Genomic DNA, 18,342 nt, shown 5'->3' on the forward strand with positions numbered 1-18,342 from the left:
GTTTGGTATGCCTAGGTTTAGCATTTCCGATTTAGTATCGTTTATTTTGAAGTTAGTTAGTTTACTGTATATCTCTAAGGTTTCCATTATTGCTGGGATACTTCTTAGGGGTTTAGAGTTCACTAACAAAAGGTCATCTGCAAACGCAGCAGTTTTGTAGTGAGTGTCTCGGATTTGTATGCCCACAATTTCTGGGTTTTGTTGAATGGCTTGTTAATACAGGGTTCAATAGTCATGACGAAAAGTAACGGGGAGAGGGGGCAGCCCTGCCTCGTTCCATTAAGTATTCGGAACGAATCTGTAAGTGAACCGTTTAGTCTAATTCGTGCCGTGGGGGAGGTGTACATGCTCATGATTGCAGTAATTGTTAGGGGAGGGAAGCAAAATTTTACTAGAGTTTCTCATAGAAAAAGCCAGTCCACCTTGTCGAATGCCTTCTCTGCATCCATACTCATTAGTGCCAGCGGCGTATCTCTCATTTTCGCGTATTGCATGAGATGTAGTATTTTATATGTATTATCTTTCCCCTCTCGTCCTTTTACAAATCCAGTTTGATTTGGTGAGATTAAGGATGGTAGTACATCCGCCACTCTATTAGCCAGCATTCTTGCATACAATTTTAGATCCGTATTTAGCAAGGAAATGGGTCGATAACTACCACATTGTTCTGGATCTTTCCCTTCTTTATGAATCAAAGAGATTCTGGCTTCTAGAAATTGGCAGGGGACATTTCCACCTTTTTGGAGAGAATTGCACATGTTAAGGAGATGGGGAAGTAATACTTCAGAGTTAGACTTATAGTAGTACGTTGAAAAACCGTCTGGTGCTTTCCCTTTCGGGCAATTCGACAGGGCGGACCGGAGCTCCGGGAGCGTGAATGGTTTGGACAGTAGGCGTTGTTGGGCATCACTTAGGGATGGTAGGTTTAAATCTCTCAGGAAGGTTTGAATATCTTGTCTCCTTTTGCATACCTCACTCTCTTCTTCTCCTGGACGCAATTGATATAGAGATTTGTAGTAATGTAAAAATTCTTTCTCTATCTGAGAATAGTTTTGGGTTCTAGTACCTTCCCTAGTTTTAATAGCATGTATAAAAGTGCGGGCCTGTCTTTTCTTTAATAATGACATCGTTAATTTTGAGGCTTTGTCGCCGTGGACAAATATACGGTTTTTCCAAGACGTGTAAAATTTGGTTGACTGCTCTCTGAGTAGATCTTTTAATTTTTGTCTTTCAGTCGTGAGCTCAATAAGTGTTTGTGGGAGTAGTGTTGACTTATGTTGTTTTTCTAGACTGATTATTTTCTTATGAAGGAATTCAATTTCTTTATTTTTTGCTTTATTAAGGTAGGAAGCTATTGAAATGAGTTCACCTCGTAGCACTGATTTATGGGCCTCCCATAATATTAAAGGTGAGGTTTCCGAATTATCGTTGAGGTCAAAATATGTTCGAATGGCCTTGTTGATGCGAGCTTTGGATGTGGGGTTGTCCAACAGTGTATCATTCAGTTGCCACGATCTACATGGGGTGAATTGTTTAGAGAGGATTAATTCAATTGATACATATGAGTGGTCTGAGAATATTGAGGGAATTATGTCTACTTGTTGGACATTTGATAGTAATGATCTAGGGGCAAGGAAGTAGTCAATTCGGTGATATGAGTTGTGTGGGTGTGAGAAGAACGTGTAATCACGTTTGGACGGGTTAAAATAGCACCAGAGATCTATGAGGTTAAGAGAGTGTAGAGCAGACTTTATTCTTGTCAAATCTCTCATGGAAATGGCACTTGTCCCTTTGGTCGTATCTATTGAGGGTTCGAGAGCCAAATTAAAATCTCCTCCCATGACGAGTATACCCTCCCTGAATTCTCTTATTTTTTTAAATATAGATCTAAGCCAGTTTAGATGTTTTTATTTGGCGTATAAATGTTACATATGGTTACCGCTTCACCTGCCAGAATACCCTTAATTAGGATATATCGGCCATTCTTATCTATCAATTGGTCGTGCAAGAGGAATGGAATATCCTTAGCTATTGCTATAGACACTCCCCTCGATTTTACTTGGGGTGACGTAGCGTGGTACCATCTGTTATAGTGAGCCTTTTCAAAGGAGGGTAGTTTATCCTTAGTGAAGTGGGTCTCTTGAAGGAGTAGTAGGTCATATTTATTTTTTTTAAATCTTGAAAGGGTTTGGCCTCTGGGGATCGGGGAATTGAACCCATTTGTGTTGTAGGTGAGTAATTTAAATACCTTTTGTGTATTAGTCATCTGGAGGTTTGGTCCATTTGCGACAGTCCCGCCAAGGTGCCTGGAGGGGGAGAGAGGAGGGAGAGCAGGCAAGGGTGGAAGGGGGAAGAGGAGGGGGTATAGAAATGTTGTAAAGATGAATTAACATGTAGAAAAAAATCCATAACATTCTTTTAACTGAGTACATTTTGTAGTGAATCATATACCTGGGAGAGGTCAGGTATTACCTGCAGTGGAGGAGGCAAGTTAACTTTCATTAGTTATTACATTACTCTTATAAAAAAAAAAAAAAAAAAACAGTTAAACATCATAGAAAAATCACACAAGTGGACATCCAACAAGATAAATACTAGAGGAATTTCTAGTATTAACTCAGGCTTTCCTGGAAGTGTTAAACATGTCAACCAGGGGGAATATGGGTGGTTAGACCCATGAAGAAATTCTCACTGAACGGCCAGAGCCTTCTTCATGAGTCTGGGTCTTTAGTAGGGGTCAATCTTGAGCCTTTACGTCTTGACTTTTGTGACCTTGGGGTGGAAACCTGTTGCCATGGGGGAGGGGGAGGGAGAGGTTGTATAGAAGAGGCTGCGTGGAAAGTCTCAATATCTGGGAACTGGCTCAGGGATATGTTTAGGTCTTTGCATAATGACCGTATCTCGGCTGAGGTCCTAGCCTGGAACCTTTTCCCTTCTGTGATAACCTGTATTCCGAATGGAAAGAGCAATCGGTATTGAAGTTTTTTCTGAAGGAGAGCTTCAGTGAGTGGTTTGAGGAGTTGACGTTTCCTCAGAGTGATTGATGATAGGTCTTGAAATAATTTCAGGTGCGAGCCTTCGAAGGTGATCTCTTGCGCTTCTCTTGCACGTTTTAATATCAAGTCCTTAGTGCGGAAATCAAGGAATCTACACAAAACGTCACGAGGCGGGTCTCCTTGTTTGGGTTTAGGGCGTAATGCCCTATGTATTCTAACAATTTCGATGTCTTGAGGGTCTTGGTCTAGGAGGAGGGAGCGGAAAGTTTCAGTAGCAGCCTTGTTTAAAGCTTCAAAAGCTACCGACTCGGGCAGTCCTTTTATTCTAATGTTATTCCTGCGTTCTCTATTTTCGTGGTCTTCAAGGGTGGAGTGCATGATATGCATTTGTTCTTCTTGGGCTTTCATGCAGGCTAGAATAGCGTTGGAGTGATCGGTATAATTGGTCTGTGTGTTTTCCAAAGTCTCTAATTTATGCCCTTGCTGGGTTATTTCCTGTTTAATGTCCGATAGTTCTTTACCTATGGGGCCTAAGGCCCTCGATAGGATGCGTTTGATAAAGGAACGTGTCACCGCTTGGTCCTTGCCGCTAGAGCCAATGTCCGAGTCACTCTTCATTTCTGTGTCAGTTTCTCTCTCTTGAGCCGAATTTGGTGGGTAGTTTGTTTTGGTAGCACCTGGGGTAATGAGCCGCTTCTTCAAGTATTTGTCTAGGTCTGACTGGGTGTTTAAAACACTTGCTTTGATCTGTTTAGGTGTTTTTGTGTTGGATTTCACCATTGTGTGATATGCTGACAAGAGTAAAATAAGCTGCTGTTTCCTCCTCCGACTTGCAGGGGTGGGTTTTTAAGCGAGCATTTTGTTAACTTTAAGACATCAAAGGTGTCTGTTTAAATTTGAAAGTAGCTAAGTGGGGGTTTGGAGAGTATTGGGAGTGTTTTAGGTCTATGAGTTGAAATTTAAACTGGGCAGGCAGTTCTTTTATGTGGCCACTAGGTGTCAGTATAGGACCACTGATGCACTGGGGATAGACCCAATTCTCCCAAGGTTAGAACTTCTAGATTTCTGAGTATTTGTTGAAGAGGGGAGGATGAGTTTTCTTCACTGTGGGTGTCATATGAGAGCACTATGAGGTTCAGTCCGTAGGTCAACGATTCTTCCCTGCTTGTAGCAAAGTCTACTTTAATCCCCTGCCTGATTTTACTGCTGGTTGTGGGGTGAAATACTTGCAGGGTCTGGGAGCTGCGTATGGAAGCTACTGTCTCTGTGGTATCAGCTCCTATTAAAGTGCCGCAGGCTTGTTGCCTCTGATTCCAGAGGGGAGTCGCGTTCTTAGGGGTTAATGGGGCTCTCCTAGTTCCAAGCCCACGGAGATAGGTGTAATAGTCTCCGGATCTTCCTATGTAGGAGTCGTTACTGCCGCTATTTACCCCAGCAACAATATGGCACAGTGTGGCTTAGTGTGGTCTAGGCCCTTCTATGGGGTCTCGGTTACCCCTGCAGGGGAAGGGGGGGGGGGAGGTCGTCTGGTTAATCAGAGCAGCGGTGCGGGAGAGAGGAGTTGGAGCGTGGAGGCGCCGGGATCAACAGCTACAGGCACGTCGCTGCAGCTGCGCTATAACAGGGTGTCAGCTTTCCGAGTGCTGGTCCCGGGACCTCTTACCTCCGGCGTGGGGGAGCTCCGGAACAGTGTCCTGCTTCAGTCGATCTTCCACGACTTCAGGTGCCGCTCCCACGTTCGCGCCCTCCGGCAGGACCTCGGAGACTACCGCCCCCTCTGTCGCCGATCGCCTCCTCTGGTTGTCGTCTGGGAGGAGGAGAGGGCGCCGCTACAACGCTGGCCGCCGCCGAGACCCGGTGACAGAAGGTGTGAGACCCGGCACTAGAGCGTCTCGGGTCGCGTCACCCGGCCCTCGCAGATGTCCTCTTCAGCCCCTGCACCGCGTCAGGCGCAGACGGGGGGGGGGGGGGGAGGGGCTCTTTACCTGCCACCGGTCTGATTGCTGTGGAGGAGGAGCGGGCGCTCGTCGCAATGCTCCGGCTTCTGGGTCTCGGTGTCAGCTGGGGTGATGTGGGCCGCAGGAGTCCCGCAGGCTGCGTCAGTCAGCTGCTGGTATCTCAGGCGAAGGCAGGGAGTTGATGTGCCCAGGTATAAGGGCGGCTGTGGCTTGGAGCCTGCAACTAGGCCCAGACCATGCGGCCTGACCAGATAAAGATGAAGGGGGAGGCCAAATTAAGTAATCTTGGTCTCACAGGAGGCCTGATGCCGCGTAGAGATGATTTCTGTTGTCAGCTGGGCGAGAAAGGGTGATTTTGAGCTGATGTTTGCAGATTTTGGAGGAAGCAGACCAGGAGCTCACAGGCCACACATCCTACACCATTACTACCTGTCCCATGGTTTCCTGTGTCCCCCAATGAAGTGATGGAGAAAACAGGATTTTTGGTTACTCACCATAAAATCTGTTTCTCAGAGCCTTCATTGGGGACACAACACCCTCCCAAGTTTAACAGCTCTGTTTACTGTGTTAAATTGTTACAGTCTAAGTTTGTGTGTTGTCTTTCTCTTTCACATGTTGCTTCTCCTACTGCTTTCTCACTAACTGATTAACCTAGTGCCAGTATGTGGGGTTTACATTGCTGACTTTTTGTGCATTGTGTCAGCCTCCTACTGGCAGCAGCATGCACTCATGGTTTCCTGTGTCCCCCCAAAGAAGGCTCTGAGAAACAGATTTTACGGTGAGTAACCAAAAATTCTGTTTTTGTTTTTGATAGTGGTGTTTTTCTTTGACAAAAACTTTGTTGATACAGTCATGTGTGGATTACATTCGTGTTTTGGTGTATTTCTGCTGAAGAAACGCACTAAAGGAGCATGTGCTCTTTCTTTTTTTTGCTTACATCCTGACTTTTCACATCTAATGCGACTCTTTGGAAAAACTCTTCACCTAATACATAGCATATACGTAGCAAAAACTGACATATTGCAAATTTGATGCATGCAACATTTACGCTAAAAAAAAGAAGTCAGTGGGCCTGAGATTTCAATAAAACCCGTTCACTTTGCTGGTACAGTTAGGCTATGTGCACACGTATTCTTGCCCCCTGCGGATTTTTCCGCAGCGGATTTGATCAATCTTCAGGGCAAAAACGCTGCGTTTTTGCTGCAGGTTTATTGCGGTTTTTCTGCGGTTTTCACTGCGGTTTTACAACTGCGGTTTTCCATAGGAGCAGCTGTAAAACCGCTGTGGAATCCGCAGAAAGAAGTGCGATGCTGCGGAATGTAAACCGCTGCGCTTCCGCGCGTTTTTTTCCGCAGCATGTGTACAGCGTTTTTTTGTTTCCCATAGGTTTACTTTGTAATGTAAACTCATGGGAAATTGCTGCGGACCCGCAGCTGCGGAAACGCTGCGCATCCGCAGCGTTTTCCGCATCGTGTGAACATTCCTTAAAGGGAACCTGTCACCCCCGTTTTTTGAGATTGAGATATAAATACTGTTAAATAGGGCCTGCGCTGTGCGTTACTATAGTGTATGTAGTGTATCCTGATTCCCCACCTACGCTGCACAATACATTACCAAAGTCGCCGTTTTCGCCTGTCAATCAGGCTGGTCAGGTCGGGTGGGCGTGTTCACAGCGCTGTTTCTTCCTCAGCTTTACGTTGGTGGCGTAGTGGTGTCCGCACGTTGAGGTGACTAATCCACTGTGGGCACGTGACCAAGGAGCGCGCGATCTGCGCTATCACCCCCTGTCATCGGTGGGGGCGGCCATCTTCCTGGGGCCGCGCGTGCGCAGATGTAGTGCTCTGCTGCACGGGGCTTCAGGAAAATGGCCGCGGGATGCCGCGCGTGCGCACAAGAGATCGCGGCGGCCATTTTCCCAAAGCCGAGATGCAAACTCGGCTTTGGGAAAATGGCCGCCGCGATCTCTTTTGCGCACGCGCGGCATCCCGCGGCCATTTTCCTGAAGCCCCGTGCAGCAGAGCACTACATCTGCGCACGCGGGGCCCCAGGAAGATGGCCGCCCCCACCGATGACAGGGGGTGATAGCGCAGATCGCGCGCTCCTTGGTCACGTGCCCACAGTGGATTAGTCACCTCAACGTGCGGACACCACTACGCCACCAACGTAAAGCTGAGGAAGAAACAGCGCTGTGAACACGCCCACCCGACCTGACCAGCCTGATTGACAGGCGAAAACGGCGACTTTGGTAATGTATTGCGCAGCGTAGGTGGGGAATCAGGGTACACTACATACACTATAGTAACGCACAGCGCAGGCCCTATTTAACAGTATTTATATCTCAATCTCAAAAAACGGGATGACAGGTTCCCTTTAAGATGCTGCGTTTTTGACACATTGAAAATATGCAGCATCAAAATCTCATCATGTGCACACAGCCTAACGGTATGTGCACACGTAGAGTGATATTCCTGCAGATTTTTCCACAGTGGATTTGATAAAACCGCAGGGCAAAAACTGCGCGTTTTTCTTGCGGATTTATTGCGGATTTACCGCAGTTTTTGTGCGGATTCCACTGCGGTTTTGCATCTGCGGTTTTCTATTATGGAGCAGGTGTAAAACCGCTGCGGATTCCGCACAAAGAATTGACATGCTGCGGAATGTAAACCGCTGCGTTTCCGCGCGTTCTTTTCCGCAGCATGTGCACTGTGGATTGCGTTTCCCATAGGTTTACATTGTACTCTAAACGCTTGTGAAACAGCTGCGGATCCGCAGCAAAATCCTCAGCGTGTGAACATTGCCTAAGTCTCCTTGCACTGTCATGTCGAGCACATCACTCACCACAAGTGGAAACGTTACCTCTTAGATTCCAGTCAGAGGCTTTTCAAACATTCACATGAGATGCTTTGCTTTGGAAACCATGTATGTGTAAGGCCGGAGTCACACTACAGCGAGATACGGCCGAGTCTCAAAGGTTAAAACCAAGCTCTGGCACCAGCACTCCAGAGCGGAGCGTGCAACTCCATGTATTGCTATGCAGCCGCACGCTCCACTCTGGAGTGCCGGTGCCAGAGCTTGGTTTTAACCTGCGAGACTCGGCCGTATTTTGGTGTGTCTGATCCTGGCCTTACCCTGAAACACTGCGACGCTTCTGAGACAACAAACTGAGAAGGCGGCTGGAGAACTGGAGTCTTGGATGACTAGCCCAGGGCAGACCTCTAGGGGTTTTTACCTGCCCGCTCCATATGACAGACCGGTCTATCCCTATACACACAGGGGAGACGCCCATCAATCATGGGGAGCAGAGCTAAGAGAAGCTACCGGGAAGCCACATCTTGGACAAGTCATCCAAGACACATAGTCCTCAGCCTGCTTTTATTGTAATCAACCACACACAGAGTACACGGACCTATTCCAGTGCACTTGGACGATTTTCTACACGGACTGATGGTCTGCATGGAAAAAATTGCAACATGTGCTACTTTGCCCAGAATAATGCATGCAATGTAAACGCAGCTTCTGCATCCGTCCATACAGCATACGAGTACGCAGAACAAGTTACAGCCACAATTTGTGGACATTACTGCCTCGCTTTTCCATGCGGCCGTGTGAGAACTCTGCCTAAAACCAACACAATTACAATAATGCAGCCAGTGACTGGATCATGCTGACTGGAGTCGGCAGCATGAATCGCCCTTCAGTTCCTAATTAAGCACATTTTGCTGGGGAATAGTTTAGCATCCGTGTAGCTAATCTGCAATGAATTCAGCAGCTCCTAGTACATGATCTCAGTCACTTTACTAAACTTTGGGAAAAGCCTCTTCGATGCACTGTTGGTCAGTGGTGCCACACCGATCACTGTGTTCTGTGCATCCATGAGTGTGCACACAAGGGTGTATATACCCACGGACTCTTTTAAGCTTGTATATGCTTTGAGTGCTTCTACTATTGTGTTCTGGTCCATCCTTGGGGTCCCAGTACGTGCAGATTTTGCTGCAATTCCCACAATGAGTCCGCAAAAGATTTTTTTTCCTTCCATGTTACCTTATGACTGTATGTAGCCTGACAAAAAGTTACAGTGGACACAGTGGCTTCTAAGGTTTATAGGCCTTTGCCCCTGGTTTCAAGGACTAAAATGAGATTTATGTAGACTCCTGTTTTTGTTTAGTTCTGTAATATAATCTGATAAATGTTTCCTGTTTCAGAATTGTCCATTTATACACATTTTTTCTTTATTTCAGGGGAAGCCGTCTTACCGATGTAAGTATTCCCTTCATATCTCAGGCATTGTACCTCTGGTTGTGCTAGAGCTATTCTGATCAGTTCTACTTATTCTCTGTTCATACAAGGTCAAAGAAATAAAAGTAAGAGGCAGCGTATAGTCTAATATATAATTGCCTAGAATACTACTTCCTGCAATTTGTGCCAACTTCCGTGGCTTTGTCCGGAGCTAATGTCCGGAGCTAATGTCCGGAGCTAATGTCCGGAGATAAGTGACGTCAACAGTGTCCAGTGTCTGATTGGTTGCCGCCTGCTGCGAGCGACCAATCAGAAACGTGCCGTACTGTGACACACTCCGCCCGCCATTTTGGTGTGATTTTTGAATTTTTACCTCACAGCAAGTTTCTACTGCGTGGAGGCGGGCCCAGTGACGTTGCTCTTCAAGCTCCTGCCGAATTTCGTCAAAAAAATGATAATACCATTTACCAAAACTATATATATTTAGTTGTGAAGTGGTTCAGTGACATTTTCACACCAATTTTGAACTTTTGTTTGGTGTTTTCTCCATATACTGCCTATTATTTTTGTTCTTTCTTACTATTATTTATTAATTGTATTATTCTTACATTTGAATAAATAAAGTATATATGGATTCTAGACTCCCGATTCTTTAGAATCGGGCTGCCATCTAGTATGTGATATGTTGGAAAACTGAGGCATACTACTCCCCAGGTAGCCGTTTTTTTTAAATCCAAGTTGAGCCATTACCATGAGAGCTCTCTCATGGTCGATTGTAGTAGAAGTTAGGAAGGCATCTTTCCTAATTAAATCCATCGTACCAGGCACAAAATAGTTTGTGTTATTAATGATGCTTGTTAGAAAAGTTTTATGGATTGCATCTCCTTATTTTCACATTGTTTTTTTTTTTTTGGTTGATATTGTCGAAATTAAAGTTTATTTAGGAGCATTCAGTTCAGCGTCATAAAAGCCAGATATCACTGAAGACAAATGGCATGCAGGTACAATTAGCAACTATTACATGGTGGTGTTTTATTATAGTTGTATTTATACAAGGCTGATGCAGAAGACAATTTTAAAGCTATTAGAGCTCTCCACTCTTTAGAATCTATTTTACTCTGCTTTTGGTTTAGAGGGGTTGGCTCCCTAAAGCATTGTTAGTGTATCTCTAGGACAGTGGTCCCAAACTTTCTGACCTTGAGGGCCACATTCTGCTTTGTGAGAGAGAGAGTCGCGAGTCACATCCAGCTCCCGCCTTCCTCACAGTAGCGACACAATGAGCCCTCCTTACTGTTATTGGAAAAAAGGGGAGCTACATTGGTTACTGGTATTTGTTTTGATATGTCAGAAATGTTTCTCCTAAGAAAAACAAAATTTTACTTTTTAAATATTCAGGATTAACCCTTTTATTGGGTGTAATAGTACGCGGAAGTCGGACTCCCCCTGTTAGGTGCGAGCTCCGGCCCTGAGCCCACACATTTCCGGGCACATGACAGCTGATATACAGTCATGGCCAAAAGTATTGACACCCCTGCAATTCTGTCAGATAATACTCATTTTCTTCCTGAAAATGATTGCAAGCACAAATTATTTGGTATTGTTATCTTCATTTAATTTGTCTTAAATGAAAAAACACAAGTGAATGAAGCAAAAAGCAAAACATTGATCATTTCACACAAAACTCCAAAAATGGGCCAGACAAAAGTATTGGCACCCTCAGCCTAATACTTGGTTGCACAACCTTTAGCCAAAATAACTGCGACCAACCGCTTCCAGTAACCATCAATAAGTTTCTTACAATGCTCTGCTGGAATTTTAGACCATTCTTCTTTGGCAAACTGCTCCAGGTCCCTGATATTTGATGGGTGCCTTCTCCAAACTGCCATTTTTAGATCTCTCCACAGGTGTTCTATGGGATTCAGGTCTGGACTCATTGCTGGCCACCTTAGAAGTCTCCAGTGCTTTCTCTCAAACCATTTTCTAGTGCTTTTTGAAGTGTGTTTTGGGTCATTGTCCTGCTGGAAGACCCATGACATCTGAGGGAGACCCAGCTTTCTCACACTGGGCCCTACATTATGATGCAAAATTTGTTGGTAGTCTTCAGACTTCATAATGCCATGCACACGGTGAAGCAGTCCAGTGCCAGTGGCAGCAAAGCAACCCCAAACATCAGGGAACCTCCACCATGTTTGACTGTAGGGACCGTGTTCTTTTCTTTGAATGCCTCTTTTTTCTCCTGTAAACTCTATGTTGATGCCTTTGCCCAAAAAGCTCTACTTTTGTCTCATCTGACCAGAGAACATTCTTCCAAAACGTTTTAGGCTTTTTCAGGTAAGTTTTGGCAAACTCCAGCCTGGCTTTTTTATGTCTCGGGGTAAGAAGTGGGGTCTTCCTGGGTCTACCATACAGTCCCTTTTCATTCAGACGCCAACGGATAGTACGGGTTGACACTGTTGTACCCTCGGACTGCAGGGCAGCTTGAACTTGTTTGGATGTTAGTCGAGGTTCTTTATCCAACATCCGCGCAATCTTGCGTTGAAAACTCTTGTCCTGCCCAACTTCGAACGCAATCATTATGACACATGGTTCCACGCCACCACTCCACAAGTAGGATCTAGGGGGACACCAATTGCGATAGCAAAAGGAATCCCTTTCCAACCCCACGCTATCCTTACGGATCCTAACGGCAGATTCATAATGATCAAGGGCTTATTAGCGGGGAACTTGGTTACCCTATGCATCGCTTATGCTCCTAATTAAAAACACTTAAAATGGCTACTATCGTTGCTCATGAAAATATAAGATTTCAGAGAAGGTTCCCTCATACTAGGGGGGGATTTAAATATTGCCCTAGAACCCTTGATAGACACATCCACCAAAAAAAGTACTATCTCTACAAGAGATCTAGTTAGGATTAAAACAAAACTCGGGTCAATGCAAATATTAGACATATGGAGGCAATTACATCCTACCGAACTTGACTTTACCTATTACTCCCATCCCCACAGATTTTACCACAGACTCGATTATATATTCGTACACGGGCAATTACTGCCAAATGTAATAAGCTCAACAATCCTCCCTAATGTTCACTCAGATCACTCCATAGTATTACTTCAAACGAAGCTTCTCAGACCCCTGTCAATTAATAGATCTTGTCAACTGAACGAATCCATTTTAAACTCCCCAGAAGTTGTTAGACGTGTTACAAAAAAACTTAACCAATATTTTGAACAAAACGATACTGATGAGGTCTCGAACCCAACTCTTTGGGAAGCACATAAGTCGGTAATTAGAGGAGAACTGATCTCTATCTCCTCGTACCTCAACAAACAAAGACAACAAGAGTTAAGAGACTTATATGCCGAGATATTTGAACTAGAAACACAACACAAAAAACAACAGGAGCAACAAACCCTAGATGAACTTACAAAAAAAGACAACGTTTGAAAGAAATTAAACTCTGCTAAATGGTACGCCTCTTGGCGAAACAAAATGTTCGTACACGGCGAAAGAGCTTCTAAAGGTACCTTCACACATAACGATATTGTTAACGATATCGTTGCTATTTGTGACGTAGCAACGATATCGTTAATGAAATCGTTATGTGTGACAGCGACCAACAATCAGGCCCCTGCTGGGAGATCGTTGGTCGCTGAATAAAGTCCAGAACTTTATTTCGTCGCTGGACTCCTGCTGACATCGCTGGATCAGCGTGTGTGACACCGATCCAGCGATGTCTTCACTGGTAACCAGGGTAAACATCGGGTAACTAAGCGCAGGGCCGCGCTTAGTAACCCGATGTTTACCCTGGTTACCATCCTAAAAGTTAAAAAAACAAACGCTACATACTTACCTACCGCTGTCTGTCCCCGGCGCTGTGCTCTGCACTCCTCCTGTACTGGCTGTGAGCCGGAAAGCAGAGCGGACGTCACCGCTCTGCTTTCCGGCTCCCAGCCAGTACAGGAGGAGTGCAGAGAAGCAGAGCGCAGCGCTGGAGGACAGACAGCGGTAGGTAAGTATCTAGTGTTTGTTTTTTTTTACTTTTAGCATGGTAACCAGGGTAAACATCGGGTTACTAAGCGCGGCCCTGCGCTTAGTTACCCAATGTTTACCCTGGTTACCGGCATCGTTGGTCGCTGGAGAGCGGTCTGTGTGACAGCTCTCCAGCGACCAAACAGCGACGCTGCAGCGATCCGGATCGTTGTCGGTATCGCTGCAGCGTCGCTTAATGTGAAGGGGCCTTAAGTTAATGATAACCAGACTAAAGCGACGCCAAACACGCACATATATCCATACCATCAAATCTTCAAATGGTCAGAGCACCCAAAACTATAAACAAATTGAATCTGAATTCCTAAATTATTATAAAAAGCTTTACAACCTACGCCCAAAAGAGAATGATAATGACAAATCCAAAAGGTTACTAACTATTAAAACCTTTCTGACACGTCTGAATCTCCCTCAGTTGACAACCTCTCAGCAACACTTCCTAACCAAACTATTCCAACTAGACGAACTCCGGTCCGCCCTGTCGGGGAGCCCTTCTGGGAAAGCCCCCGGTTCCGACGGTTTGCCCATAATATACTATAAGTCCTTTCCCCAAGTATTACTCCCACGCCTATTTAAACATGTGTAACTCAGTATTGAACGGCGAACAATTCCCTACGCAGGCCTTGGAAGCTAAGATTTCACTAATATACAAGGAAGGCAAGGACCCAGAATAATGCAGTAGCTATAGGCCAATCTCGTTATTAAATGTGGACCTGAAGCTATTTGCAAGCATGATAGCACGCAGAATAGCAGGATTTTTGCCTTCATTGATTTCTTTAAACTAAACAGGCTTTGTCATCGGAAGAGAAGGGAAAGATAATGCTTATAAAATATTGCACCTTATGCACTATGCTAGAGAAAGAAAACTACCTTTAGTTCTCCTAGGGACTGATGCGGAGAAAGCCTTCGACAGGGTGGCCTGGACTTACCTGGGAGAGACCTTGGCCTGCTTTGGATTTCCTCACCAACTAACTTCTTCAATAATGAGTATGTATCGAGAACCCAAGGCACGCATTAGAATAAATGGCTCCCTGACAGACACATTTACTATCTCAAATGGCACTCGCCAGGGCTGCCCCCTGTCGCCGATACTCTTCGTGTTAGTGATGGAACCCCTACTAAATGCTATTCAGCAGAGCCCTGAAATTGAGGGCATCAAGATAGGAAAAACACAGTACAAAACGGCGGCCTTTGCGGACGACCTTCTTGTTCTGATGACTAGACCACTCAAAAGCTTCCCAGAGAAGCCATTTATTCTAATGCGTGCCTTGGGTTCTCGATACATACTCATTATTGAAGTATGTCTTTACTGGAGGAATATAGTACCCTAGCAAACTTTAAAGTTAACCTTTCTAAATCAGAAGCCCTAGATCTCAATATACCTACTCACACCCTTGCTAAATTGAAAAAACTATATCCCTACACTTGGCCCAAACAATACATCACGTACCTTGGAATTAGAATACCCAGAAACCACAAAGACCTATTTAAACTTAATTATGACCCGCTAATTGACAAAGCTAAGACTACCATGCAATCCTGGAGAGACCAATTCCTATCATGGTCAGGGAGGAAAAATATACTAAAAAATTTAATACTCCCCAAGTTTATCTACCTGTTTCAAATGCTACCTATCCACGTCCCAGACTCTTACCTGGCTGGGGTGAACTCATTGTTCCTCAAGTATATTTGGTAAAATATCAAACCACGAATAACTTACCGCACGCTAGTATTGGCTAAATCTAACGGCGGAATGGGCGCACCAGATGCCAGGAAATACTACCACGCTGCAATATTGGCGATCTCAGTGGATCTAATACGCGGCACACAAAGTAAGCAGTGGCTTACGATAGGCTGAGGTGAGAGCTTATTCTCTATCAGATCGCTCCTGATGACTTATGTCAAGAAGCGACCTCCCCCCTCACAATCCAACCCACTCACACAAGCACTCATCAGGATCTGGACGAAAGTACATAACATACTAATACCCCCTTCATCACCACTACTCAAACTTTCAGACGTCCTAACCCACACAATCAAAACTGACAATAAAGTACATAGCAGCCAGAAAAGCCCAAACACACCCATAGACCAGCTATTTGGGGAGGGAGTGCGTCTGCCCCTCTCTCAAATTAAAAAACTAATGGGCCTACCGAATTTTAATTTTATACAGTACACCGCCCTCAAAGAATCTCCTGAGAATAATGCAATAGAACTCCGACACCACCCGAAATCTCACAATCTTCGAAACCCAATGCGCCAGAGTATCCAAACCACCGAAAACGCTATCCACCCTATACCAAACTCTCCTGACTGAAAACCATTGCTTAAAAAGAGCATATATAGCAAGCTGGGAAAAAGACTTGGGATTTACTTTTAATAAATACCAGGTCCAACATATCTACAAAAATTCACATGGCCCCACGTGCTGCATGAAAACACAGGAAAATTCCTTTAAAATAGTATCCAGGTGGTACACTTCACAAACCCAAATTCGAATCTGGAAACCTGACACCTCTACCTCATGTTGGAGATGCAAAAAAGGAGCAGGTGACTATTTTCACTTATGGTGGTCTTGCCCCATCCTACAACAATTTTGGTCTCTTGTGGAGACGACTATCCTGGATATCGTAGGTAAAAAATTGAAGCTGACACCAGAGTCTGTTCTTTTAAACCTACCCATTTGCCCCAATCTACCTCGCCGCTCCTCTTCCTTAGCCTACAACATCATAGCGGCTGCTAAGCTACTGGTGCCGACACTCTGGAAATCAACAAAAATACCCACACTCCCACAACTATTATCCAAAATTGACCAACTTTACAGAATAGCTGAATTAGCAGCCTCTGTGAATCATACGATCCCATCATTCAAAGAAACATGGCACCCTTGGGTCCTCTATAGGTCTAACAAACATCTGATATCTGAAGACATACCTTAAATAAAACCGACTGCAGAACAAGGTGCTATCCCCCATCCCCATCTTTATCCCTGAATTCTGATCCCTTCTTTTCTACCTCCCTTTCTTCTCTAAATTCTTTCTCCTTTAATTGTGTTGTTCTTATATCTCGCCGACCAGCATTATTAGACTGATCATAATTAATGTTTGATTGCAGGAATACCTTCCTACCTCTTAGTTTAAAACAAGATTTATGTATCCTCCAATTGACAACTACTCATCATTTATATATTACAACTAGCTGAAGAGCCCGGCGTTGCCTGGGCATAGTAAATATCTGTGGTTAGTTATAGCACGTCACTTCTCTTATTTTCCCATCACGCCTCTCATTTTCCCAATCACATCTTTCATTTTCCCCCTCACATCTCTCATTTTCTCCCTCACACCTCTCATTTTCTCCCTCACTCCTCTCATTCCCGCCTAACACTTGTCATTTCGACCTCACATCTGTCATTTTCCGATCACTACACTATTTTCCCTCACGCCTCTCATTTTGCACTCACACCTTTTCATTTTCACCTCACACCTCTCATTTTCACCTCAGTATATACATGTTTGTCATCTCCCTTATATATAGTATACACCTGTATGTCATCTCCTGTATATAGTATATACCTGTATGTCATCTCCCCTGTATATAGTATATACCTGCTGTGTGTCATCTCCTCTGTATATAGTATATACCTGTATGTCATCTCCTCCTATATATAGTATATACCTGTATGTCATCTCCTCCTATATATAGTATATACCTGTATGTCATCTCCTCCTATATATAGTATATACCTGTATGTCATCTCCTCCTGTATATAGTATATACCTGTGTGTCATCTCCCCTGTATATAGTATATATCTGTGTGTCATCTCCCCTGTATATAGTATATACCTGTATGTCATCTCCTCCTATATATAGTATATACCTGTATGTCATCTCCTCCTGTATATAGTATATACCTGTATGTCATCTTCTATATATAGCATATACCTGTATGTCATCTCCTCCTTTATATAGTATATACCTGTGTGTCATCTCTCCTGTATATAGTATATATCTGTGTGTCATCTCCCCTGTATATAGTATATACCTGTGTGATCTCCTGTATTAGACCTCGTTAACACGTTATTTGCTCAGTATTTTTACCTCAGTATTTGTAAGATAAATTGGCAGCCTGATAAATCCCCAGCCAACAGGAAGCCCTCCCCCTGGCAGTATATATTAGCTCACACATACACATAATAGACAGGTCATGTGACTGACAGCTGCCGTATTTCCTATATGGTACATTTGTTGCTCTTGTAGTTTGTCTGCTTATTAATCAGATTTTTATTTTTGAAGGCTAATACCAGACTTGTGTGTGTTTTAGGGCGAGTTTCGTTTGTCAAGTTGTGTGTGTTGATTTGTGTGTGGCGACATGCATGTAGCGACTTTTGTGAGATGAGATGAGATGAGTTTTGTGTGGCAACATGCGTGTCGAGTTGCATGTGACAGGTTAGTGTAGCAAGTTGTGTGCAGCAAGTTTTGCGCATGGTGAGTTTTGCGCGTGGTGAGTTTTATGTCTGGTGCCTTTTGAGTATGTGCAAGTTTTGTGTGAGGCAACTTTTGCATGTGTTGCAAATTTTGTGCATGTGGCAATTTTTCCGCATGTGCAAGTTTTGCATGTGGCGAGTTTTCCATGAGGTGAGTTTTGCACTTGTGGCGAGTTTTGCGTGAGCCTAGTTTTTGCATGTGGCGAGTTTTGCGCGTGGTGAGTTTTGAGCGGCGACTTTTGTGTTTCGACTTTTATGTGGCGAGGTTGGTGTATTTGTGGTGAAATGTGTGCTGAGGGTGGTATATGTGTTCAAGCACGTGGTAGTGTGTGGCGCATTTTGTGTGTGTGCTCATATCCCCATGTGTGGTGAGTATCTCATGTCGGGGCCCCACCTTAGCAACTGATCGGTATATACTCTTTGGCGCCATCGCTCTCATTCTTTAAGTCCCCCTTGTTCACATCTGGCAGCTGTCAATTTGCCTCCAACACTTTTCCTTTCACTTTTTCCCCATTATGTAGATAGGGGAAAAATAGTTTGGTGAATTGGAAAGCGCGGAGTTAAAATTTCACCTCACAACATAGCCTATGACGCTCTCAGGGTCCAGACGTGTGA

General features: G+C 44.4%; 1 protein-coding gene across 2 annotated transcripts in view; it reads left to right on the forward strand.

Moving 5' to 3' along the window:
• CFAP410 (cilia and flagella associated protein 410) overlaps positions 1 to 18,342 on the forward strand; it is a 249,374-nt gene that overhangs the window by 30,955 nt on the left and 200,077 nt on the right. Inside the window, exon 2 of one of the 2 annotated variants that reach the window (XM_069733765.1) lies at positions 9,193 to 9,211. The exons of the other annotated variant lie outside the window; for it this stretch is intronic. Coding sequence (XP_069589866.1) covers positions 9,193 to 9,211 — 19 coding nt within the window. The remainder of the gene's footprint in view (positions 1 to 9,192; positions 9,212 to 18,342) is intronic. 2 annotated transcript variants of the gene reach the window in all.

This window comes from Ranitomeya imitator, chromosome 7 (genome assembly GCF_032444005.1).
Source record: "Ranitomeya imitator isolate aRanImi1 chromosome 7, aRanImi1.pri, whole genome shotgun sequence".
Lineage (NCBI taxonomy): Eukaryota > Metazoa > Chordata > Amphibia > Anura > Dendrobatidae > Ranitomeya > Ranitomeya imitator.